The following is a 26,363-nucleotide window of genomic DNA, read 5'->3' as shown; positions in this document are numbered from 1 at the left end:
GGCTTGAGTTAAATCCGTTTGGCTTGGGGATTTCAAGTGTGGGATGGGATTTAATTTTCCCTTCTGCGCGGGAAACGCTGGCTTGTGTCAACAGTTTAATCAGAACCTACCGGATCGCCAAGACTTGCTCGTAAAAGATCTGGCGGTGGGTTTAGATTGTTTCGTAAACAGATTGTAAATTGCGCCTTACGATGTGTGTGCAGCTCCATGCCATGACATTGAAAGGTATTTTTGTTGTTGTTATGGGTTGTATATTTTAACAATGATCTTCAACCCCCACTCCGGTACGATCAATATCGATCTTTACCGTGCGGGGTTTTTTTTCTCCTTCCCCCGCACGGTCAATGTCGGCGTATGGCACTATTTTTAGAACCTACAACGTAAATGTGCCCCAACACCAGGTCGTTTCAGTTACTTAATCGCGCAGTGGTGTTAATCACACCGAAACGGGCGATTGCAGCATTCTGACCCGATGGCCCCCGGGGTTGGGAGGGGAATCATTTCGTTGTTGCATCTTGCCTCTCGAGTAACGGACGAGCTAATGCGAAGCGGATCGACCGGAAGAAGGGTGGGCCGGGGTGGTGCAGCATCAAAACAAACCCTCCCTCCCACCCAACAACACCAACCACCACTCGGTGGTCGCACGCGTTTTCGTTCCCTTCGCTACGTCTCGAAGGTGCTGGGGCGCATAATTTCGTGCGGGTTGACGACGTGACGGTTGGCGCGACTACCAGAGCCAGCCGGTCCCGTCCCGCACTCGGTTGCAGCATGCTGGCGAGCGTTCACACCAACACACACGGTCGACCGACAACTTACACGACGCGCGACATGCCACGGCCTATGTTGCGCTGACCTTGCGCTTATGGTTTTGTTTATCCGAAACTTGGTCCGGGGAGAGATAGCGATAAAAAGGGCGGAACCGAAGAAGTGGCACATCAGGAGGCAATGGGTGTAAGGTAGGGAGGGGGATGTAAACACGGGGGTGGTAAATTTGTAACTGGTCCGCACTCGAGAGAAGTCGCATACGCTGGACGCTGCCCGGTTCGCCAGTCCCACTTACGACCGATTAGCGCCGAGGACAAGCACGAGAACGTGATGGCGTCTTTAGGGGTCCGGTCTAGGAAAGGTGTCAGTCCGGTTGAGAAAACAATTCGCCGATAGCGGGTATTTTTTCACACTTTATCTCGCTCCCTTCTGACACCTGATGGAGCGATTGTTAAGTGGACGCTGATTCCGCCCGTCCGTCCGCGTCGGAATCGATAAGCCGATGGGCGCTGGACGACGCGCAGGAGCGTATGTGTCTCTATCTGATTTATTACAGCAGTCAGTACTGCTGCATTTGTTCGGAGCCGGACGGAGTATTGTTTTCTTGAAGACGAATTTCTGTTTTATTTTACCTCTTTTGAATCATACGCCAGTTTCGGGTTCGGGTACTACGCAACGATGATTTGAGTTGATAGAGGGCTTAAAGTGCTCAATAAACGTGAAGCGTGAACTTCAGAGTTTCACAGGGGGTGAGGATGAGTAGTGAGATTCAACGTGATTTGCTCGATTTTTACAACCTACGGCGGTAGTAATGACGTTTCTTCAACACCTCACGCCTTTCTTTGAGATAGGGCCATACCTTATCGTTTTGCGGGATTGTAGTATCAACTAGTAGAAATTGTTGTTAACTTTTCGACAATAACGAAAAAATCTTCTATCTGCTACAGTAGCAAGGTAAACAAATACGCGGAATCAATGACCTCATCTAGCGATAAAAACGGACGATATGGCTTTCAGTTATCTAAATCCTCCTAACAAGTATCAGTTCGTTATCAGCATTTGAAACTCTTGGATTTTTTTTGGCTTAGTTCAAGTTCTAATATTATTTGTTTGACGGTTAGAGACAGTACAGACAGCGCCCGTTAAGATAATCTAATTTTAGTTCATCATCGTCACGTGTTGTGGAACAATTTTTAGTATCGCAGAAAGCATAACGTACGTATTAGGGGTTGTTTTAATTTCCTATTTTTTGTTATCGTTTACAAATGTAAATTACTGCATTTTCAAATTTCATATTAAACCGCAAATAAAACATCTCCTACGGTTTGGTGCACCACTAGGCACTTGCGATCGTTCGTAGCTTTTCGTCGGTTGAAAGCTTCGGATTCAAGTTTAGTTCGAAGCTTTCAATTGCTTAAGCACTCTGTCCACATCGTGTGAGAATTATCATGAGTTTAAACCATGCATCCGAGTATTCGCTGATGCACCCTCGGATAAACACTCGGGTTATGAACTGAAAAACGTCTTCTTCGCTTTTTGCACTCTCATCTGTTTCTTTGTTAATATCTTTCATTGCAAGTGAGCACAAACTTGCTAATGTTGACGTGGAAATGGCAATCGCGCAATCGGCATACTCCCTTGATTGTTGTCCATTTATCACTCGCTGTAATGGTGGTTGAGGCGCGAAACGCACACATCGATGCCCCTTCTTCCCCCCACGGAGGCCTTCCCCGTCCGTTGCACACATACACACGGCGCCTTCCTGCGTTAATCCACCATCCAACCTCGACGTGACAACCCGTATCCCCGTTTCCATCTGACCCGCGCCATTCTCTGTTTATTTATTCGCGTTCCACTCGCAAGCCAAGATCCCGCGACCAACGTCGTTTGCTGTGGCTACTTTATCTGGAGTGGTTATTTCCCGGGTGTTGGACTTATTTCGTTCTTTCTTTCGCCAGCTTCTTTTAACACTTGCTGCTGGTGCGTTGATTTCGCAATGGCAGTCGTTTCCGTCGCTAACGACGGCGAAGAATATCCTTGCGGGCTTAAAGCTGGCCTCTCCCCGAGCGTGCGGTTTATTTATTGCACCAGGGCGGAGTTTGTTTCAATAACGAGAAGTGGACTCTTGTTTTTCTCCGATTTTACCATTGCACTGTGAACGCCCATCTTTGTGCAGCGAAGTCCTTAAAACATTTGAGCAAAGCCATTCTTCGCTTCACTTGTTGGTCGTGTAAATACTTCCTTTATTCACATTCAAATTGCTTTCAAACAGCATGCGATTTTCAATCATTAACCCAAAAGTTGGTTGCAGAAATAAATTCTTTGGCTGCTTCTTTACGCAAATATTTTGTTTGACGATCACGAAGGTCCTCAAGTGGTCTTCAAGTGAAGTCAGTTACCCGGGGTTTCTTGAACTCGCCCAAAAGCATCGAGAGATATCCTGAGTCAATGATCCACTTCATTTCCAACCCAGCGTGATGTGCGTGAAAGCCATCTGGTTTCAAAATGCGACCATCTTGCCCTGCATCTTACGTCGGCGGGCCGGTTGTGGAATGTGTGAAGTTAGAAAATTGGACCAGCCAGGACGAAGGGAGTGCCGGCAAGCGGGAAAGCGCATTCGCATCCTTGCCCGTAAGGTGTAAAACGCTGCGACCGTTTGAGGTTTTCTTTTCCCAATTTCAAGGATTAAGGCAACACGTTTGGCAATTCGTTCCGTATCGCCCGGTGGTCCTCACGGGTTCGTTCCGTCGGTGTGCGTCCTGCACGCATCGTAGTCGGTGTGGAGCCATCCGGAGGGTTGCGGGTAAAAGTTGCAGCAGGATATACGTAGCTGGAAGTGAGTGGGTTTTGATAATCGAAGTTGATTAGGGGTTTTCGGCGTTCGTTTGGGTTTTTCGGGAACTGCAGCCTGGAACTGCGCAGTGGAACTGCGTTCAAATGTGCGCTTTCGAGCGCAGGACCTCAGCTGTGCTGCGGTTGGGCAAGTCAGGTCGATGCCGTTGCGTTGTTGGTGGTAAAAATAGTTTCGCTCGGTTAGAGCGTGAGAATGACTCCTGTTAGCAAATGGACACATTGTTGATGAAACGACGCAAAACGAAACCATGGTAGAATATGTAAACAGCAGCTTAAGGTTATGATTAGCTTAAACAACGATTAAGGAGCTGAGAGCAGTAAGGAAGGTAGTCGGATTGTACGTAATGAGCAACAATTGCAATGTATAATATTCATCCTCAGAACAATTCAATGAGAACTGTTTAACAAGGTAGTGGCCAGGCTGAAGAACAGAACTTTTCTCGTCGATTTATATTACCATATTCTAATTCATTCGGAAGGTTGTAATTCCTCCTTTACTTTGCGTTTCTCTTGCTTTAAATTACCCATTACTTCCTAACGTTAAACTCACATAAGCACACCTAAATTCTTCTCTGTAGGGGGTCTACTCTTGACAGAAATTCATCCCAAATATACTTAATTAAGGGGAACCTTCGCTTACATTAATTTAAAGTGCTTAGCAGTTAGTTTTCATGTGCGTGTGGAAGCCGCAATGTACAGAGCCGCTGCGTTGTCTTTAATGTTTTTTTTTCATTCACCCAAAGAAAGTACCAATTACTTGACACAACATTTTATTTATTATTTGTATTTGCTATTTTTTCAAATTATTATTTATTTTTTATATCTTTAAATTCGATTTCAAATTACAATGGCGCCTCGTTGGAATCACTTTGATTGTTTAATCTGCCGTATAGCGTTCATCTTGGACGAATCGGATTCAATTGTCAATCGTTAAAATCAGAACTAACGATCGTTTTGCATCTGAGTTAATGCGAAATCCCAGCTTATTGGAAAATATCGATCGTTTAGATTTTTAATTAAACGATTCCGTTTGCAATTCCACTTACTGTTTATAATGAGACAATTTGAGCACATTTTAAACATACTATTGCCATTTTCTAACCCAGTTACATTAGTAAATAAACAAGTCTAGTTGAAGTTCGATTGCTTTCATGCTAATTTGTTTTTTTTTTAATATTTACCAGGGATGATGGATTAATGACATTGATGCGATTATTCACACGCCCGCGTCGTTGTCTATTGATCGGTTGTGGAAAACTCTATTACCAAAACCCCTTCCTAAATCCCCTATTTCTCGGGGGAACTCCGCATCGGTCAGGCCATGGAGTCCCGGTGGGGGTCGTAATTAGCGCGGTTCCATGAAATCTCATCGGATTTCGGAGCCGTTGATCGTTCTTCCCTCACACACGTAAGTGGGCTCCTCGGGAACTGCTGTTTGCTCTGCTGAATGATGATTTTTCATTTCCGGGAGACGGGAGGGTATGTTCTGCGCTCCGTGCCGCCGCGGGGTATCGATTGTCGTACGCAGCAGCCCCTCGAGATGGGAGCCCACAATAGCAAACGTGGAAAAGTGTCGGCGCAAGTACCCGCGTGAAGCGTGGAGGCTCGGACGAAAGGCTCATTTCCCGCCGTCCAATTACGGTTGGGTCATCCGATGGACGGAAAATCATCCCTATCAGCCGCTTTGCATCTTGCTCTCACGCTCATGCTTGTAATTGGTCATGTCATACCAGTGGGGTGATGATTCCGGGGGACCATGTTTTCGATCGCTTATTAACGGCTTCCCTTCATCCCCTTCCCGAATGCTGGCTACCGTCGAAAAGGGGTCGATTCGTGGGTCGGAGGAAATCGAAAGAAGGATTTGGAATTTAGCCACGAAAAGAAAACGGGTACAACTTACCTTCTTTTTTTTTTTTTGAAGATAATTAAGATTGGGAAAGTAGTTGGACAAACTCCGAAGCTCGTTGAAGTTGTTCGGGAGCGGAACTCCTCCTCGTGCGACGGTACATCGTGTCGTACGAAACGAAGCTCCATCTTGAAAGACCAATCACTTTCTTCAAAATCCGACCAGATTTTGTTACACACCAAATTGCAAGCGCCAGAAGTAACGTTTCGGCGGGCGTACCTATAAATCGAATGATAAATACACTCAACGCACGCGAAAAGAACATAACCTTCCAGAGTCGTATTTCAACCGGCTCAGCTGCTCAGTTTGGCCACGTTTGTTGCCCCATTTGTTCTCTGCAGGATCTATTAGGAGCTTTTTGTCGATGCTCGGACACCCTTTCCTGTCTCCGGGAAAATGGTCCGGTTTTCGGACGGGGTGAATATGCAAAGCAGCCGTTTGAAGGGATGCCATTCGAGCATCGGTTTCACTACGACAGAAACAAATGTTTGCTCAGTTTGCAGCAGTTTTCCCTTGGGCGAGCAGGAGGGAAACCATTCCTTCCATCCTTCTGCCCGTGCGGGAAAGCGAACCTCCAGGTGGTTGCGGTCATTACACGCACAGTAGCGTGAAATTCGGAGGTGGTCGTTGCTCTACACTCATTACATCCACAAAGCAAAAGCCCCCCGGGTGTTGTAGGTGTCAGGAGGAACCCTGTATTTTACACTCGCAAAACCGTCTGAACAAATCGTCGCCGAAATGCCGGGACATCGGCACAAACATTTGAAATACTGCCAGCGAAGACGATGATGAATTCTCGTTGTTTTCAGTTTTGGAGACCTCAGCGCGATTTAAATGGCCTGGTCGCTTCTTGCTTCAGAGTGTTTCATTGCCGTTGTTTCTTTTAGTGCCGAACATTTACCCTGTCACGGTGCGCTAATGATTTGAAAGATTCTCAAATAAAGATTAAGACCGGCGGCGCAGTTTGGGAGCTCCAGCTTTTGCCACACAAACGGAAACGGAAGAATTAAAATAAAATCGCCTGTAGGCAGAAATGGCCCTTTTTGAGGGGGTGTTGCCCAAGACAACTTGATTTGTCTGTACCTTCGGTGCAGTGGGGAGGAAGTTTTGCAATCCTGAAGATTATTTTAACTTTTAACAGTTCCAAGCTAAAGAGTTAGAATTATAGGAGGCCATTAGTTGGAGGTGGAATTCAAGTACCAATTTTCAAATTTTCGATTTTTCGTCATTTCTTTTCTGCAAACTTCAGCTAACGCTTTGACGCAGATTCGCTGTTTGCGAATGCCCCTTGCACTTACTTCAGTAGTGTTGTGCTTATGAATCTTTCGACGAGATTCATACCTATGAATCTTTCACCCAAGATTCATTCAAATCTCCTTCTTCTTCAATGGCCCGCTTACAGTTGAGCACGGATCATTCAAATGGATTCATGAATCTTTTAGAATTCGAATCTTCAAATGTTAATGAATCTTTCTAAACCTCCATGAATATTCGTGAAAATCCATGAAAGATTCATGTTTTATGAATCGAATCTCCATGATTCTTTCATTGGCGTGGATCATGGGACCAAAAAAAAGGAGGTCCCTCTGCCCAGTTTCTGCTCAAAAGTTGTCATCGGTTGATGCATCTTTGGGATTCATGAGTTTTTCATTATAAGATTCATGAATCTCTAAAACGCAAATAATCATTCAGATTCATGAATCTGAATCGGAACTACACAACTCTACACATAAGGGTTTAAGGATTGATGTTTTCGCACACCGAAAAAAAAACAAATGCTGCATGTAAAACAATTACCACGAAACGCATTAAATTAAGAAACCCAAAATGCCGCAAAACCCCCCGTTCGGCAGAGCAGATGGTCGGCCGGGCGCGTATTATAATTAGGTATGATAATTGTGCCCGCCCTCCCCCGAACCGACCCACTTCCACTTCCTACCCGGGTCGTGCTTCGTTTGACGAACGAACGAAACTAAAACAAAAAAGGCTGCATTTTCTCGATCGTTAATCGATCGCCTCTCCGTCGGAGGCTGCTGTAGAAGGCCCTTTTTGGTGCCTCCAAACACGATGTTTACGTTAGCGACCGAATATCCGTGGACGGGTTTAGGATCATCATCGCCTACCTTCGACGACTTTTAGGTTTTTGTTTCGCCTTTCCAGCTTTTCTTTGCTTTGCGTAATGTTGCCTGTTAGCAAAGGGATGCGAAGCGGGGGTACGAGGGCTTGGTGTGGCGCCCAAGGCACTCCAAGCGGGCCTCTGCAACACTCTCTGACTAATTGAAAGAGTAAAGAAGACTAATTAGCCATCATTATGTCGCTATCCGCACCGACCGGCTCTCGGTGCTGTTGCGCGCTGGAAGGGCCAACCATCGCGTTTGTTTTGCCATTGAAGACGTCAAATGAACAGAAGAAGAAAAAAAAAAGGAAAGAAAAACAAAATGCCGCCACAGAGTTTCGATTTGCGTAAAACGGATTTCGGGCTGCCGGAGGGCAGTGCTATTTGCCGCACCGGATGTCGCTCGTGAAAACCACATTTGACGCACTGCAATCGTGTTCGCCTTTTTTTGTTTGTAATGTTTTGCTCCAACTCGTGAAACACAGTGACGTCTCTGGTTGGCACTCCCGTATCCTTCCCGCTCACAACAACGATGGGGGAAAATAACTCGCGTTCCTCTCATTAATCTTCTATGTCAACTGTGTACACTCGCCGTACGTAGCGAATCGTGTTTTGACAACTAAAAAACCATGTAAATTGAGTTTCAATTCCGCGGCCGGCAATTGCATTTGGAATGACATTTCATCTGCCTTGTTTTGCTGACGCGCCTTGTGCCGCCAGCCTCGTCCAGCGTTTTGATTACACCTCATACGTCCACTCGGTTCCGCTTTCCACGCATCCTGTTGCGAATGGGAATGACACAACAGTGCGAGAGGCGCCTTTTGGGTAAATGGTTTCTTTTCTCCTCTCGCACATGGAAGCGGAAAGACGAAGCGGTACGGGGAAGAAAAGGGCAAGAGTTGTTTCCGAACCATTCTTCTTCCGCTGCACGGTAGCAACGGGAGCGCATCTAATCGGGACATGATTTTAAATTTATCAACCTCTACCGGAAGTCACCGAATGTGACTGTGGTGAATGAGGAATGAGGCAGCGTGCGGGGCTTTTCCCTATTTCTTTTTTTTTTGGTTTTTAGTTCTTGCTTGCCGCTAGGATTCGCTCTACTGTCCACGGAAACCGCCGGGTTCGACAGCCGGCTGGCAAGGATGTTTTTCATGTCCTTCGCACAGTGGCGCGACACCGTGTGTGTTTACACGTTTGGTTAAATATTTACCCCTCGGCCCTAGCGCCACGCTTCATTATCGGTGACGAATGGGAAATGCATACCATTTGTATTGCGTCCACATAACTTATGTGCATGTGTGTGTGTGTGTGCCGGAGCAGATGCACTTCGGGGGGCTTTGTCGAACAATTGAACGGTCGGCCAAGAATGGACCCGCGCGATCGAACTGAAACTTCCGAGCGAGGAACGGGCATCAAATGAGGAAAATTAACATTGGTTAACGCCCGGGAAGAAACACACACAGCCCGCCATGGGTGGCACGGAGGACCACCCGGCACCGGGCAGGAAATGGCCAAATCATCGGCACCGGAGTTACCTCTATCGGGTCGGCAATTTGTAACGACCCATAAAATGAGGTCCCAATTGGATTCCCATTGAGCCGCCAGGGGGGAGAATGCCACCAGCCGGCGCTTTGAGCTTTTCCATATTGGTGAGCACGTCGTTCTTTTTGAAGTGTTTTATAGCTTTTTAAGAGAACCAACTAGGTATTGCAGCATTAGTTGGTTTTCTAAAATTCCCACCAAGGGATGCCGTTGATCTCAAAAGGAACTCACAATTTTACCAAACCTTAAACCTATTTGAGTTTTAAATCTATAGTAATAATTTAATGATTCTTCCACTTACATTTGTTTACAGTTTTAAAGATCATCATCACAAATCATAATTGGTTCATCGAATGAATACTTTCTCGTGTATGTGAAAACGATCGCTGGATAGTCTGGGTGTGTTTTGTTCTCCTACATACTGGTCAGTGTTATTTTTCAGTTACTTTACTAATTAGGAACAAATTTTCAAGCTTCTTCTATAAAATTAAATTATTGCATGAGTGGTTTTCAATGGTATTTTATTTAATTTTGTTATATATTTGCAATTTGTTCTTTTCCCAATATCTGTATGCTCAACCCAGAAGAGTGTAGTAGTTTTTTTCTCTTTTTCCATCTAAAATATGACACCTCAACCAATCTGCTCGAGTAGATCTTTGGGATTTGTTTGGCAACACACTATCTGACGAATTCTTGTTCTTGTTTTTGGAGAAGTTACAGCCAACAACTTTTCAAAACAAGTCATTGACAATGCGGTGGGTTGTCTAGAATCATATTCGTTTTACGGACAGTTTAGATTTATTACTACCGACTCAATTTGTTATTATTGTTTTTTTTCCTCATGGATTTTATATATTTTATTTGTACATGCTTTTTTTTTCTTTATATGTTCGTGCCAAAACCCGTCATTTAAGTTTACTCGCCATTTTCATTTAATGATTTATATTCCTTGCCATTCTCGTTGTTCGCCAAAAGTCCAAGTTCGCCATCTGGTTATTTAGCTACCGAAACCGAACCGAAATCAATCAAACAACCATCTCCAATGTAAGTTGTCGTTGCCAAACGCTTGCTCTACGGATCGGCTGTCCATGAAATGATTGAAACATCATTCGTCCGATCGATGGTACCGCGAGATGAATCCGTGTTTAGTTTCGTCCCTGGTTTGAAGAAAACAAACCCACTTATTCATTCGCTCCGTTTGTCGGTGGGTGGACGGGTTGAGCCGTATGAATTAAACATACTCATCAAAACCGTGTTGCATTTAACATGAAGTCAAAACCACTCACACACGCTTGACAGACACGAGGTTCCGCTCTGCCCACACGCGGGACACGTCTGGTCAAATATTTTGCTTTTTAATCGCTGTTTTCGGACATTACCTTTTCTGTTGATGGACAATTAAATCTGAACCATCCGCGGGCGGTCGGTGGAGTGGTCGTGACATATACAATATATGTTTTCGGTTGGCCGTCCGAGGGAAACGTTTGTTGTTTATTTTACTTTTACGTAATTGTTCCTTTATTACCGTTCGATTTAGCAAAGTTTTTAAAGTGTAACATATTCCGTAAAAAGTCGATTGAAAAATAAGTGCCAAAACTGAAGACCAAACTAGTCGTCCTTAACACATTACTTTCGGAACTCAGTGAAGCGTTACTCGATTCCAGTTGCAGAAGGTTTATTATACAAGTATGAATCAATTATCACCAACCCTCCTTTGCTTCTACAAAGAATTGTGCCACGCTCGCATATCAGTGAACGTATATTTTTAATTAAATTATATTCAACAATTATTTTATGCTTTTTCTTATATTCTATGTTACATGGCGGTATCTATTTCCCTTACCGAGGGGGGTGTGCATCCAACGCAACTAAGTATGCCGCTGAAGATGCAAATTTGGAGCTTCGCACCGGTAATTAGTACGATAATCATTCGACTCTCACCTCAATCATACGAATTAAACCCGGCTGCTCATAAGAATGCATCGATGTTGGAAAGATGCGCCCGGCGCCCGGTCCAAAAAGCCCCCCTTCCCGACCGGTTGCATATTTTTACATCGATTGGGCCACTAATTTAGAAACAAGGGTCACTTTGGACGGGTGTGAGCCGTCTATTAAATTATGATAGACTTTAAGGACTCGGTTCCGATTACAGCTTAATAACCACCATAAGTGCGCGCATAAATGCGCATTATTGCTAAACAATGATGCACATACGGTACTTCTCACCGATGGAAAGCGGTGGAGTCGCCGCTCCTTGGGAGGTGGTGGCCATCGCAACTTCCGAGAGATATTTTAACCATAATAAGCACAATTACTGCATTAGGGGGCTTGTGCGTGGCCCACCTAACGCCTGTTCACAGCTTGTTATTAAACGGTTACGCCGAATTTCGCACGCAATTCTTAAGGAGCCTTCGCTTCCCCCCCCCCCCCATCCCCTTCGGGGGGAGGCATTTAAGCGATACAGGAAGCGCACACACACAGTGTTCACATTTGCATCTCGCGTCACTTCCAGCTTATCAGAAACAGAGCTCACCTCCGTTTGTTCCCAGCAATCAATCGTGGCCGGTGTTCCGCTTCCGATCACCTTCCGATTATAGGGTGGGCCCCTAATTTGCCCTTAATGGAGGTCCCCTCCCCGTGCGTCACCTCTCCCTTGCGAACACCACAATGATGGCGTAGGGAAAAGAAAAGCTAATTGATTGATTCAATGTAGCCAACCCCGGGAGTGTCTTCGGTCTCGATCGGGGTCCGTGACACTTCTTCGTAACTGACGGGATATAACACAAGAAGCATACTTTGACAGTGTCGCCTTGGGCGTACCATTAAGTCGACGATTTGAGTGGGTTATTTTTCGGTGGAGCTTAAATACGATGCTAAAACCGGTCAAGAAAGTCAAGAAAGTCAAGAAAGCCGAACGCACCACGGTGAAGGTGCGAGATGGAAATTAATAATTTAATAGCGGTCCAGTCAACCAGCTCCGTGATTATACAACAAACATGAGCCAGCAAGCGTTTACGGTGGCAAAATATACTCCTGTTCTTCTTCCCCACATCGTTCAACATGCCGCTTATCAGGAATCGCCCGGTATCGAGTATCTTAAATGTTCGTCTAATAATAGCATTTTGGTGGTACTTACCTACAATGGGTTTATAATTGGAAGCTCCTCAAGCAACAATTTTCCACAGCCACTCGAAAAGCTCCACGCTGCTTGGCGGTGTGTAGTCATAAATCGAAGGGTTTTCTTTCTCTCGATCGATTCTGTATTGCATCATAAATCAAACAGTTCCAACCATGTGCGTCGTTCGATGTTTCGAAAACCAATGTGTGAAATCCTAGCGTGTTGAAAATATCAAAAACATGTGTAGCAATAAAACTGTCCCCCAAACAATAAGGATGCGTGTAAGCTGCCCTTTCATAGCACGATCATTTCTTGGGCATCGATTTGACCCTTTATGAACGACCGATCGTAAATAGAGCAAGGTGAGCACACATTTTCGTGCCTCAATATCTCCCTACCTCGTTCTCGAGCGTTCCCCGAAAATCTGTTTCATCTGTCCGCGTGCGTCGTCCAAGGATTAAAGGCACCATCGTCCGCCAGAACGAGCGACTTCCAAACTCTCAAAATGGGTCCAATAAAACTAACAAAATGTGTCTTCCTCCCTCCCCAAACCCTCGTTCTCTTTCTCGTTGGTAATTCAAGAGCTCAAAAGTGGCGGAGGATCGCGACTTGATCGCGACAGTCGGGAGTGGGAATTGAAGTTAACAGATCATAAATCATCGTGTCAGCCTTTTGTTACCCAGCGGCCCCATCCCCGGGACGCGTTCCTAGGCAACGCGCAGGGTGTGACGGTGGAGTACAAGGTGCGATCGACAGCATAATCGTTCGCCTACTCTAGGGTCTCCTCCGAAAAAAAAACACCCTTTTTCCATCCCCATTCCGCCCGGGAACGTCGACAAGTAATGTGCCTTTTTATTCAAACCCAGCATGGTTCGTGTAATGACAAGCTATAAGCCATTGTTTATCTTACCAATAGTCCATTGAGCAAACATCGTTGAGCGAACGCACCGACACGGGTAACGGTGGGTTTCGTCAGAATGAATGTATGTAAAGGAAAAAACCTTGACCAATCCCTTCGACGGCCCACGTTGCGTTCGATAACGGGCGGGGACTGTACCGCAGGGGTGGGGGGGAAATAAATGCTGCAGTAGAAAACATACACCAAACCTTCACCGAGCGTACACCCAATTATCGATCATTATTCTTAATTATTGTGAACTGGTTTCCTTTTCGGTGCGTTCGGGCGCGAAGAAAAGCTGATCAATCTTGTCTACATGTAGTTTTTTGTTGTTGTTGGTGTTGTTGTTGATGTACTTTGTCTTTTCCCATTGACTCTCATTGGTAATGATTTGGCGTTGAGCGTCGTCCTCAAAAGGTTGCCGTTTATGAAAGCTAGCCTGTATGTGGTGGAGTGGAAAATCAGTCAACTAAAGTGGGCGCGCCAGATCGGTGCGGTGGAAAGAGGCAAGAGGCCCGCGGGAATTGACTTGTTGGTTGAATGTTTAATTTAGCAATTCATTTTGATTGCACCCGTTTTATGATAAACGGGGTCCGTGCGAAGTCCAGTCACATTTGTCTTCAGCTATTACCCTATGATGGAGTTGGATAGATTTGAAAAGAGTTTATGGTTTCATTAATACGTTTATGTTTCCTAAATACTATTCAAATTTTTACTACCATGAATTTTCCCAGTACAAACTATATTTTTTTGTAATTCAACGCAAAATCCGTTTTTTTAAGGCGCCCTTTTTTTTTTTTATTATGTGGCACGACATCCCCTAGTGAGACAAGGCCTCTCTCCGAAGAGAGTTTGTGTGACCGAAAGACGGTATATTATAGACCGGAGGGTGCCAGACTCGAGATTCGATCCCACACCTGTGGTGTGGTGTTTCCTCGCGCTACCGCTGCGCCATGGGCACCCCCAAGGCGCCCTTTATCTTACTTATTTATGTGGCTCTACAACCGCTGAGTGGTCTTGGCCTTACGAAGCTCCATCCTAGATCACTCACGATCGCTCGCAAACTTGTTCAATTCCGTATATCGGCGTTATTGGCGGCTTCGTCTACGTCATTAGTCCGTTTCAATTTAGGCTCCTCTGTCCTTGAAGACAGCCTAAAAGGACTTTACAAGCTGGGTCGTCTGGTGCCATTCGCAAGATATAACCAACCCACCGTGAAGCCTGGTGATTCTAATTTGATATACGATAGCGAATCCACCTCCTGAACATCTTTCTCTCGAACACGGTTAAGAAGGCTTCGTCAAATTTGGACAGTGTCTATGTCTGGCAGGAATATATGAACGCTGGAAGTATAAATATCCGGTATAGTACCAGCTTCTACTTTCTTCACAGGTAGCGTGAGTGAAAGTATAATATGACCGGTTGGATGCCTGCATCTTAACGCTAATTTCATCTTTAATGTTGTTATCAGTACTGACCTCTGATCAAAGATAGGCAACATTTTGGACCACTTCAAAAGTTCACCTACTTCTACGCCACTACGTAGACTTTCGGCAATCATAGATTTTCCCTCGTTAATCTGCAGTCCGAGGGTATTCGTCGCTTGCTGACTCCTTAGGTATGCTTCTGCTGTATAGGAGAGTCTTCTATCATTAATATTAATATCATCAGCTTATGCGAATATCTGGATTGACTTATAGAAGATGGTCCCCGAAGTTTCCTCCTCCGGATGATCCCCTCTAGGTTGAACAGTATGTCAGCAAACCCATCTCCTTGACGTAGTCCTTTGGTAGTAGCACAGGAACTTGAGAACCGAGTCATTCCAAGAAGTCTGATTATTTTAGCCGGGATTACAAATGAGCTCATAGCTTGGTTCAGTTTTACCCTAGCTATGCCACCGTATGTGGCCAAACAACGACAAATTACAGCAATTATTCATCCGTCAAAACTTCCAAAAGTTAGTTCATGTATAAGAGATTTGTGTTTTACTGATTCTTTTTGTTTATTTTGATGTTTCATATCAATATTTGGCATTCCTTTTTTTTATTGATGTCCACTTACTTCTCAGATTTCCCTAAGTGTTTCGAAAAATGGTTATTGTACTGCACTCATTCCAATGCACAAATCAAACAAAAACATGTCCCCAGTAGTCAAGCAGATTCGCAACATTGTATATCCCTCTTCCGTTGATCGACAATGTCCTCTCCAGACTCTAGCGCATGAAGTGCCCTCATCAACCCTTACAGGCCGCGGTTCGGTTCGGCAAACAAACTGTGAATCCTTAAACACTTCGCTGTAAGTCTGCCGTCGCTCAAATTCCTGCGAAACAAGTGCATTTCGTCGGTGTTTGTTTGCCTTGATGTTAATTCCAAAGCGTCGGAGCGTGCGCCAGTACACCTGAGAGCCTTCCCTCCGCCTGCCTCCGCTTTTGCATGTTGCGGTTTGTGAATTTCGTTCGAAATCCTTTAGTTAGTTCTAACGTTTACCTTACGTTTACCTCTAATGCGGTACAACATTGTACCCGAACCATTGTGCACATTGTATGTCGTAACACCAGCGTCAACATTGCAGAAGAAGAAGAAGAAGAAGAAGGTGGCGGCCGTTGTACCACACCTACGTCGGGAATGGAACTGAGAAGGAGCAGCTCTGTTGGAGCAGAAGCAGCAAATGGCGGGGGCAATTTTGCCAAAGTTTTCCCTTCCAAACGTTCTCCCGACTCCCGCTGCCCGTTGCGGATAGCCCTGGAGGGCAATCGGAAGGCCCTCGAGCGTCGGCGTTGGTCGTTTATGTAAATAACTTTGCGAAACCACCTTCCAGCGAACCATCCCTCAACTCTCTTCGATGGGTGTGCTGTTGAAGGGTTCGCAAACAAAACTCAGGTGCCGCTCCGGGGTTATGTACACTGCCCCCTCCCGAAACCACACTTGTCTTTCCCTCCGGTCGAACCGTCCTACAACTGGGGTGAACTTCCGGTGAATCGCTATACGCTGCGTCCTCGTTCTTCCTCGTTTCCTTATCTACGGTATGTGTACCCCCCCTCTCGGTGGGGGAGGAGGGTGTAGAAGGTACCAAACTGAAACACGGCAGTTAGTTCCGGTTCTGGAGGGACGGGTAGAAGACGGGCAGAAGCATTTCTGCACCGGTGGACCCGCGCCATCGACGGACACGGTAGCGCGGGCAAACAAATTGAACAATTCCACAAACAAATTGTAGGTTTTTAATGCAATTACTGGCGAATCTGATGCAGCTGCATACGAAAACGACGGGACGCCGGGGGGCCGAGATGGACACTGGGGGGTGTGTCAGTTCTAGCGGAGCTGTGCGGAGTTTTGCCAATTGCTGCTCGTTCCGTGCCCGTGGGCGGAATGCATCTTTCTGGTCTGGTATTCATTATTTCTTAGAACAGTGTGAGTGGTTAAAGTGAAATTAACCTGAAACAAAAAATTCAAAAAGAAAACTAAGGGTGTTTTGAAGAGAGACAGTGAAAAGTTCGCAACGGCTTCCTATATTCCTTTCTGTCATCAGGTTGGCCGTCATGTGGTGGAGTCCGATGTAGAAAGTTCTCTCCACAGTGCGTCCATTTCTAGAATCGATACAAGAAAGATGCACCATGCATCCCAAGGGGGAGGATTCGGCAGGAAGAGGTGATTATGCATCGATTGTTATGCAACTGCCGCGGGGGTGCGTGCGTAATGTTTTGTTGTTTTTACCGAGCGTTCCATTTTGCTTCGGAGAAGCAGCGAAGAAACAGGGTAAATCTATTGGTTAAATAAATACGCGCTTATGAAACGCGCAAACCTACCGTCAAAGTGTGGGCAGGGGAGGGATGATGGACAGAAGGGAAAACGGAAGCCATATTTAATTTGAAAATTTCTCGAGCTGCAAACCGGTAACCGTGTTTTGCGTGGCGATGACGGTGAGTCGGCTCGCCATGGGTTCGTGAAGGTTCAAGTTTTTCCGACAGGCTTTCAGGCTTGGGAGGGTCTCGTTTTCGGACGGGACTTCCGTTTTTCTATTACCCAATACCGATCGCAACGGTATTCTTTGTGGGGCGGGAATTTGAAAGGCTTTGCGAGCGAACACGAGGTACCGCATGACATTTATTTGTATAGCCTGTGATGAGGAAAAACAAATAAGATTTTCGTGGCGAGCGGCATTTCGTGCACGTAAACGCGTCACTTTTGACAGGGTGGGTGGAGGGGGGGATGGGGAAGGAGTTTCACGTGACTGCAAAGGATGAGCAGCTTTCAGGCGGCCACTTCATTCCCTTCCACAACGCTCAACGATGGGATGGGAAATAATTGGGAGTTCTGTTCTGTTGTGTTTAGTGTTGTTTTTTTTGTTGCGCACACTTTATACCTGCCGTGATTGTGGAGCCGTTTGGAGTGTTTGTGGCAAACACTCGCTCCGCTAACAAGATGGTGCCGAAGTGCATCCACACGCTATGGTCGGTCGGACCGGAAGGATGAATTTTGATGGAGTTCGTAAAAGGAATCCAAAATCCCTTTGCTGCTGGCTCGTGACGTGAAATGAATTGTTTTTCTTTCCATTTTCAATTCCTTCTGTGTCTCAGTGTTAAGATTGATAGCAAAATAAAGGAGAAAAAAATCAATAGTTTCCACTACGCCATGTGTTTGTCAGTTATGGCAATTTGAACTAACAGGATTGCTCCTTTGGGCGAAGACTTTTCCTTCTACACTTCGGGTTTTAAACTGGTCTGTAATTCATATAAAAAATAACTCATATGATTGGAGTCGTTGCTTCTAAGGCAATTTTATCCTTTAATTGATTAATTAAAATGTGTTTATAACGAAGTAAAACGAACAACATGATGAGCTGTTGACTCTCAGAGGACGGGCAGTTGATATAATAAGGGCTTGCGATATAATTGATAATAATGTTGGATTATTTTCTGTGGGTAAATCTTCTCTTCTTATTTTTTCCTCACGCTTTTATTAAGCACTCCTTGCCCGACCAGAACGCATAAATAATGATTTTATGGTTATTCTTCGCGCGAGGAGCACGAGTTTTGGGTTGACTGTAATAAAAAAAAGATCGGTAGAATAATATGTAATAATAAATTCACATCCAACATCTTATCAGTAGTATCTGCTGCAGGGCACTGCTGGACTCAGAAAGCTGCCAAGAAACGAATGTTGAACCAAAAAAAAAAAACTGTTAATAATAGGACCCTAGCGCAGTGGGAGGGATGTGTTTTTCCCTTGTACCCCCAAAAACACCGAGAATACAAAGAAAGCGTGCTCGTTGGCGATTCCGTTCACATCGCACCGTGGGCACATCGCGCGCTACGTATCACTGCATCCATTAGCGAAAGGAATTAACCCCCGAAAAAAAAAGAAATGACGACGACGCAATCGTATTCGTCCGTTTTCGGTTGTTTTTGTTTTTCCTTGCACTAGTAAGAAGGACGGAGAGAAAGGAAGGAGGGTGAGGGGAGCACGAGGGGGCGATTGGTCAGTAGAAAGAGAAATTCAAATTAATTTCGTTCAGATAATGTAGGCAGTAAATATGTTTCCCATGTTCATGGTGTTTGGTTGGTTTCGTTTTCTTTCTAAGCAACGGAACAACAAAATGGAGGGTGCTTTGTGTGTGTGTTTTCTGGCGTTCCCCTCCCACCCTTGCGTGGGGTGGTTAAGAATGGACAGCACAATAAACATAAACACGGGCGGCTAGACAGGCGCTTTTCCAGCGCTTTTGCGTTCCCTGCCGCAGACGGAAACCCCAAGGCGTAAGGTTTTCCTTTCTTCAGGAGAATCCAATTCCGAAACTCGACACCGACAACGTCGCCGTCTGAGCCGCCATGAAAAATGCATTTATGCTACCACCGATGTGTAGAGTGTGTAGAACTTTTCCACCGGGCCCACCTTCCGCGCGGTAGGCCGGAGAAACTGGAGCAGGGAGAATCTTAATGTTATGCCGCCGTTATTTCCACCAAACTCAACACAACGGAACTAATTAATAATTCATTATTTATTGCGCTAGAACGAACGTTCTGTTTTGGGCCGTGTGTTTAGTATTATGCCGACCTTTTTTTTTGTCCCGCCTGAGGGCGTGTGTGTGTGTGTTTGTGCGTATACCTTCTTGAAAGACGCCCCCAAACACAGCGCCTACCATGCGAATGGAGCGCGCAAATAAATCGACCCGCTCGGCTCGTTAATGGTAAGGCAAATATTGTGCTTTGACTTCCGGTCCAATCGGACCGAGAGCGAGAAAACCCGACCACCGTGCGGCATTCCCATCAAAACCCAAATCGCCATCACCGTCGTTTCGATTCGTCCAGCTTTCAAAAATTTATCAGTGGCTCCAAATCACATCACGATGATGGCGTACCAGCTCGCTCGGGTGTACAGTTGACGAACAATTTTTCCATCCCGCAAGCAGGTATCCTTTTCTCTCCTTATAGAGTAGTATAGAGTAACCAAAAACTAAATTAAACGGCCAACAAAATCAATGCTAACGTACCAAACATAATGGAAATTCGGCCGTTAATTGGACCGCAAAGAAACGGTGAAGAAGGAGAGAATGGTGGGAAAAACAAATTAAATTGGACCCCAGCGGCGTTTGGTTCGTTTTGTAGAACGAATGTAATTGGTTAACTAAACCGTAGCTTTGGCCAATATTTAGACAATGTTAAATGGTATCAGTTTACTTAGGAAATTGTAAAGCAGCGGGAGTGGTGATTTGTGCTCAAGTAGAGTTTTTTTTACGAGGCACATACTTCAGGTGAAATGATTTTATTACAACAAAGACTTCAAAGGGTTTTGAAGAATTTAGGGCTTTTTTCTGTGTTCAAGGATTGCTAGGAGATGCCCATCAAGAATTGTATGTTTTTGACGATAGTACAGCGAACCAAATGGTTTTTTTTTTCTAGTTTTGTAGAAATATACTGCGTAGATTACACTTCACTTCATTTTTAGCTTTGGCTTCTAACCATATTCCAATCGAATGTGAAATTCAATATTTTGTTTATTTGTTGTCCTATGTGATCAACACACTAAATAGTAAAAACTCAAAAATTCAGCTGTTGAGATTTTATAGTGAAAAGTGTTGCTGAAACTGTTTCTGGATAATGTAAGAACATAAATATATTTATCAAAAATGTCTTACAAAATTATCATCATCAAAATTGTATATGAGAAAGTGTATAGGGTGTTACATAAAATACAGATCAACGGATGAAATTGTCTTGTCAGACAAAAAAAATTTAAAATGAATTCAGGATTATACAAATTGAAAAGATTTAAATTATTCTTTGAATTAATTCATCCCATGGGCGGGAAAACATTTCAATGGTCGACAAGTGGAAACTTTTTACTTACCTCACATGGTTCTAACGCTATCCTTGGTCAAAAGCTGAATAATTAGCGCAAAGAATGGTTCTCATAATGTAATTTCCACGAGTTCGATCGATTAAAATACCGCCTATCACCCAACCGTGTCACTGTGAAAAACTTGCATCAAACCGGGAGAAGAAAATCTAACATCACTGTTGAATGTATCGGGAATGGGAGTAATCAAATTTATGAAAACAATCCCCAATCGGATACACCGCCTCCGATCAACGCCCGCTCGGTAGGGCAGCACATTTTCCGCCATTTTTCCCAGCCCACAATGGATCTTCATCGCTCCCCCACTCCCCCCTCTTCTCATCGTTTTGACTGGCATTCGGCGATAATGGACAAATGATTTGGTTAGCTTTTACACCTCCTAATCATGTTCTCTATGCTCCGGCGCGCGGCTCCGGACCCCGTTTCGTTCCACCCGATCATAAGTGGTCGAGGAATTTTAAGTAGCGCAAAATTGGATCATGGACGGTTAGTTTACTGACCGCGTCCCTCTGGGCCGCCCGGTTCTTTCCCCACTCCCAACCGCAGCTCGTCCGCATGCCTTCCGTTCAGCCGCTGATTAACGTGGCGTAACATGACCACGGGCGCTCGGGTTTTCGAGCCCGCTATCGCTAACTCATCTGCAATCCGATCTCGGACGCGGCTCCGAATCGATTGGCCTGTCGAATCCTTCCGCGCTGCTTTCCCGCCCGTGCCGGCGATGACTTACGAAAAACCAGGCATCCACAATCCTTTCCGCGGAATCTTACCTGCGCGCGTCTCCCGTCGTTTGTTGCTTTCCTTCTGCCGGGCTGGAATCCCGGAACGTTAAGCAAAAAAAAAATCAAGTGAGATAGAGAGAAAGGCCGGCACGGGAAGCTTAAGGGGAGGGGGAAACCTTTTAACAATCCTAATAACCTCAAAATTGATTCACTATCAAAAATAGAGCCGAATCACTTAATGGATCGCAACGCGGCGGCGGCGGAGAAAAATCTAGCGCGTTCGATCGGATCGGATCGACTCGTGGTTAATCCTGGCTCGTGTTTATGTCTATTCACGATCTTCATCTTGATCGCGCGCACCCTGCATCCTAGCCCTCGACCCCCTTCGATCGAAAACAGGGGGGAAAATAAAATCAGTATATGCATGTGTCATGCCGAACAGTGCCAGACAGTTTGTCTGCGGGGTTTGCTCACCAACCGATCGCGGCTCGAACGGAGTGACGGTGCAGTTTATGTGCAGCGCGGAGCAAGACGCTACCGCAAGAAGAACCCGTACTCGAGGCTCACGGGGCCATAAGCATCCGAAAGGGCCCCCGGAGGGGCCGGAACGCGCCCGAAATTCCTATCACCCTCCTCTTCCGCCCCAGGGTGGAGGAGGATCACCCGAACACCCAATAAAAAAGCCGCCCCAACCGTTGGATCTCTCGTCGGAGTACGAGAACGTGGATCGAGAATGGTGATGAAACTATTAGCTCCTCGGCCTAGCTCGCTCCCGAAGGCGAGCGCTTAATTAGCCGACCGATCGGTTCACCGTTTTCCACCCACCAGCGGCGGATTATCGAAAGGGATCCGGCTCATTATTTTGGCCGGATTCTGGAGGTCTCCACCGAGGTGGAAACGGGAAGCCGTTTCGGGGCTTGTGGCTCGTGTTCGCTGTTCTCAATTATCGATCGTTACAGCTAATTATCGATCATTGCACGTCGCTGTTGGTTCACCGATCGGGTTCCGAATGGTTGAGGCTTCAGCACCAGCATTTCGTTGGCAACGAATAGAGTTAAAGGTGGTGGATAAACAATTCAGTAACACAAACTTTTCGTCGGAAGAGGAACGAATGAAAAGAACATAGACATTACGGGTTCGGTTTGTGCCTCACATTGTTTTCTACCAGGTCATCCCAAGCGATTAACAAGTGCTTTGGCACAGAATATTAGAAAACAGTACGGGATCTGGCTGTCGCTCGCTAAGCCTATTGGGAAATCTAAGTTCCAGAAAACCCCACCTAAAGGCACATTTCGCAGGCAGCGATAACAAAGCGCACCTAAATGACATGAAACGAGATTAATGAATCAATAGCCATTCCTTGAGGTGGGGGTTGCAAAAATTGCCACTTGAGCAGCATCAGCAAAACAGGGCACGAGAAGGGCTGAGAAGGGCGGGGAAGGACACAAAAGAAAACACGGGGAAGCTGCCCTCGTCGATGGCGACGGACTTAGGGCGGAATGTTTTTGTTTGTCTGCGGAGAGCCGCATAATAAAACCTAATCCCTTAACCGATTCGGGAGGTGTAACCACTTCCGAAAACAACGTTACCCTTTTTTTTACTTGTCGTGGGTAAAAGGAAATGGAAGAAAAAACTGGGAAAATGGGTTTCGGAAAGGGGCTCACGGGGCGGAGGTAGGGCAGCGCGTTTTGGTCCGCCAACAATCGGACTCTGGGGTCAATTGAGCAACAAAAGTAAATCATCTCACAAGGCGAGAAAACCCCTGTTAATCTCTACCAATGGATGGGCAGAGGTTTTGTTGTTCGATGTTTTCTTTTTCTTTGGTTTCTGTTGCTTCTTTCTTGTACCGAATTGTGCCCAACCTGGATGAATTGGCTTTCGAAGTGTATTGGCTGTTGTTGTGCACACAATCGGCGAGCGAAAACCCTTCGTGTAATTGGTGGCTTTTTGTAACTCGACCGATATTGGATTATTTTTCCTGACCACAGGCTTTGTTGCGACGACGAACAACTGATCTAGGTATTTTCCCGGAAAATATTTCTTGCTAAATTTCAACTAGTTGGCTTCTCGATGCATCGCAATCATCAGATTACAAAATGCTCGTGTGCTTTAAATGATTATTACATAGTTATTCATTGAATTTCAAGGATTTCATTTAGTACATTTGTAACAAGTACCTTCATTTTAATTCCATCCAGGGTTGAAAGATATGCTATAAGCTTTTATTGGATATACAGAGATGAAATGCAATACTTCATGTTAGGATGACCTTTCCAAAATAATGTTTGATTAATTTAAGGATAAAGGATGCCAAATTTTTCTACTCTTTACATACTTCTTTGTCTTTTAGCTGCGTTTCTGAATTTCATAAATGAAATATGCAATGCTGTTGATAAAAACTCATTTCTCCAGACAGATGTACTGAAAAAAATAGTGAAAAGTGAAACATCGATAAGAAAATGGCTTCTTGAAAATGGAGAAGTAAAATTGTGTGCCAAAAAGATGTATTTTGTACGTTCATAATTAGAGATGGTTCTATGCGTTGTGTATATTCAGCTCAATTCCTAAAAGTTTCAACAATTATACAGGATTTATGATTCCAATTTAGCATCTGTTCGTTAAATCTGTTTAAAACTAATTTGAAGTTTCTAAAATGATTTGCCCAAAAGGTAAGGATTAAACACGGTTGTTAAATAAACAAAAAAGTGATTTTATGACAAAGATGCCTTAAATGATTTTGAATTGTCAAACATGAATTAGTAAGTAAATCAGCCATTCTAAGCCATTCTTCGAGAAACACGTTCTTTTCGCTGCGAGGCATTTTTGATGAGTAAAATGAGCACCGATTCGCATTTCCATCGATATACATTTGTTTATTTTATCTCGTATTAAAGGTTAAAAACAGATCTTAAGTAGGTAATCACGCAGGATTCAATTTTACTAAGTCTTACACTTAAATCTTTGTATTTTATACAGAACACACTCGTACAGCTTGCGTTCGTTTTTGCCTTTCCGGCTACCTATCCTCTCGTCTTCTCGGTCTTTTTAATACTTATAGCTGGTTCGCTGTCTCATTTTTTTTCTCAAATATCATAGCACATGGACAAGTTAAAACATTTAAACTAATATGGTTGGCAGGTAAGAGGGAGGAAGGAAGAAACGAAAAGATTCTGTTTGCGAGGTTTCCAGTTCAGGGTTAGGAAAGGTGTTACTTCTAAATGAGGCTGCGATTGCGATTGCCTGTGCCTTGTTAAATTGTGTGTGTGTGTGAATACATATGCTAGGCTAGGAAACGAAGTATTAGATTTCTTTGAAGGGAAGCTCCGCGGCTCGGTTTAAAATATCTAGTTAGAAATTAATAAAAACAAACTCAACAAACAGCCTTCGATTTAGCGCTAACAGGAACAGGAAGAGGCGACTCACGGCACGGACCCTCAGACGCTGCGCAGTGCCGGTCCGAGGGGTCGGCTGAGATCGGTCGGGGCGCCTCCGGACCGCGGACTGTCCGGCTCGGTGGTCGACCCGGTGGGCGACCCCGACCCGGTTGTCGTCCCTCCCGCCCGCTGCCCGTTGGCCGCGTGGTGATGCAGGTGATGCAGGTGATGGTGCTGATGGTGCGCCGCGGCCAAACTGTGGTACGAGCTGTGGTGGAAGTAGTGCGGAGGAATCGCCCCCAGCGGCCCCATCATTAGCAGCGGGTGCAGGGGGAGATCGTAGGCCGCCAGGGCCGGATGCGAGTACTGCAGAAAGGGCGGAATGTTGGCGCCGGGAATGCTGGCGGCCGGTGGCAGCGTCGGGGGGTGCAGTCCCAGGTGGTGATGGGGGTGATGCTGGAGGGCGCCAGGATGCTGCTGCTGCTGATGATGGTGGTGGGATGCAAGCAACGAGGGTAACCTCGCCTCGGAGGACTCGTGCAGGAGGTGCAGCTTGTCGTCGGAGCTTCGTTTCGAGCGTTTCTGGTGCGAGGACGGGATGCGGGTGACACTGGCGGGGCTGGCACTGGGGGAGCGCTTCTCCAGCATCCCCGGCCCCTCGTCGTCCTCGGGCGTGATGAGACTCTCGATGGTGAAGGACCGCTTCGGGCGCAGCGGAGTCCTGGCCGTCGTCAGCGCGGTCGCCGTCGTCGCGTCCCCCACCGAAACGGGTGACAGGGGGGGCGGCGCGCCCAGCGGGGAGTGGGGCTCGTGCGGGGGCGAATGCAGCAGGGCCGAAGGGTGCAGCAGGGACGGGTCGGCGGGCAGCAGGGTGGCCGCCCCGGGTCCACCGCAGTACGCGTCGGCCGAGTTTTGCGCCAGGAATATCCGGTTGATGTTGGCCAGCGCCGCCAGCTCCTCGTTCAGGATGTCCTTGTCGGTTTTGTGCAGCTTGAAGCGCTTCCGGCGCCGCAACAGGCTGCCGTTCTCGAACATGTCGAACGCCTGCGGGTGGAGCGCCCAGTAGGCGCCCTTGCCGGGCCGATCCGGACGCCGGGGGACTTTGATGAAGCAATCGTTGAAGCTTAGGTTGTGCCGCAGCGAGTTCTGCCAGCGCTGCGTGTTCTTGCGGTAGTACGGGAAGCGGTCGGTGATGAACTTGTAGATGTCGCTCAGGGGCAGCATCTTGTCCGGCGACGACCAGATCGCCATCGCCGTCAGCGAGATGTACGAGTACGGTGGCTTCTGGTCGCCGTACGTGTCACGGGACGGTCGTGGCATTTCGACGAGTTTCTTCCCTGCCGGTCGTTAACCTTTCACTTGTCACGATCGCGAACCGATCACGGTGCTATCACGGATCACGCCAACCTAGGTAATCCACTTTTAATCACAGTCGGCCCTCTTCGGTGGCACAATTATTTCACTATTTTCACCACTTCTTCACTTGGGTTTTGAGGTTTGTTTTCACTCCTCACATAGTCAACTTTTCCTTCAATCGTACACTCAACTGCTTTGCCACTCCAAATGTCGTCATTTTCCCATCACGTCACTTCACCGAACGGCTCGAGCTCGAGTTACTTTCGAGCAGTTGCTCGAGCGCTCCGGAGCAAACTGCATGAAATGGCCGAGATAACAAAACCGCAGCCTCAACACTGCAAAGCACTCAAACGGGTTTTTCGGAGGG

At 46.0% G+C, this 26,363-nt stretch overlaps 1 protein-coding gene across 1 annotated transcript; it reads right to left on the bottom strand.

Annotated features, from left to right (window-relative positions):
* Positions 1-24,700: 24,700 nt before the first annotated feature.
* On the bottom strand, positions 24,701-25,960 carry LOC131260141 (fork head domain-containing protein FD5-like). The gene has a single exon (XM_058261814.1). It carries the CDS (start codon positions 25,958-25,960, stop codon positions 24,701-24,703), a length of 1,260 nt encoding a protein of 419 aa, XP_058117797.1.
* Between the last annotated feature and the right edge of the window lie 403 nt (positions 25,961-26,363).

The sequence above is a fragment of the Anopheles coustani genome, chromosome 3 (genome assembly GCF_943734705.1).
Source record: "Anopheles coustani chromosome 3, idAnoCousDA_361_x.2, whole genome shotgun sequence".
Classification (NCBI taxonomy): domain Eukaryota; kingdom Metazoa; phylum Arthropoda; class Insecta; order Diptera; family Culicidae; genus Anopheles; species Anopheles coustani.
Note: the sequence above shows the minus strand (reverse complement) of the source record. Positions and strands in the feature narration are given on the sequence as shown.

Excerpts from the sequence above, each read along its gene's own strand:
- LOC131260141 (XM_058261814.1), bottom strand. The coding sequence starts at position 25,960 with ATGCCACGACCGTCCCGTGACACGTACGGCGACCAGAAGCCACCGTAC.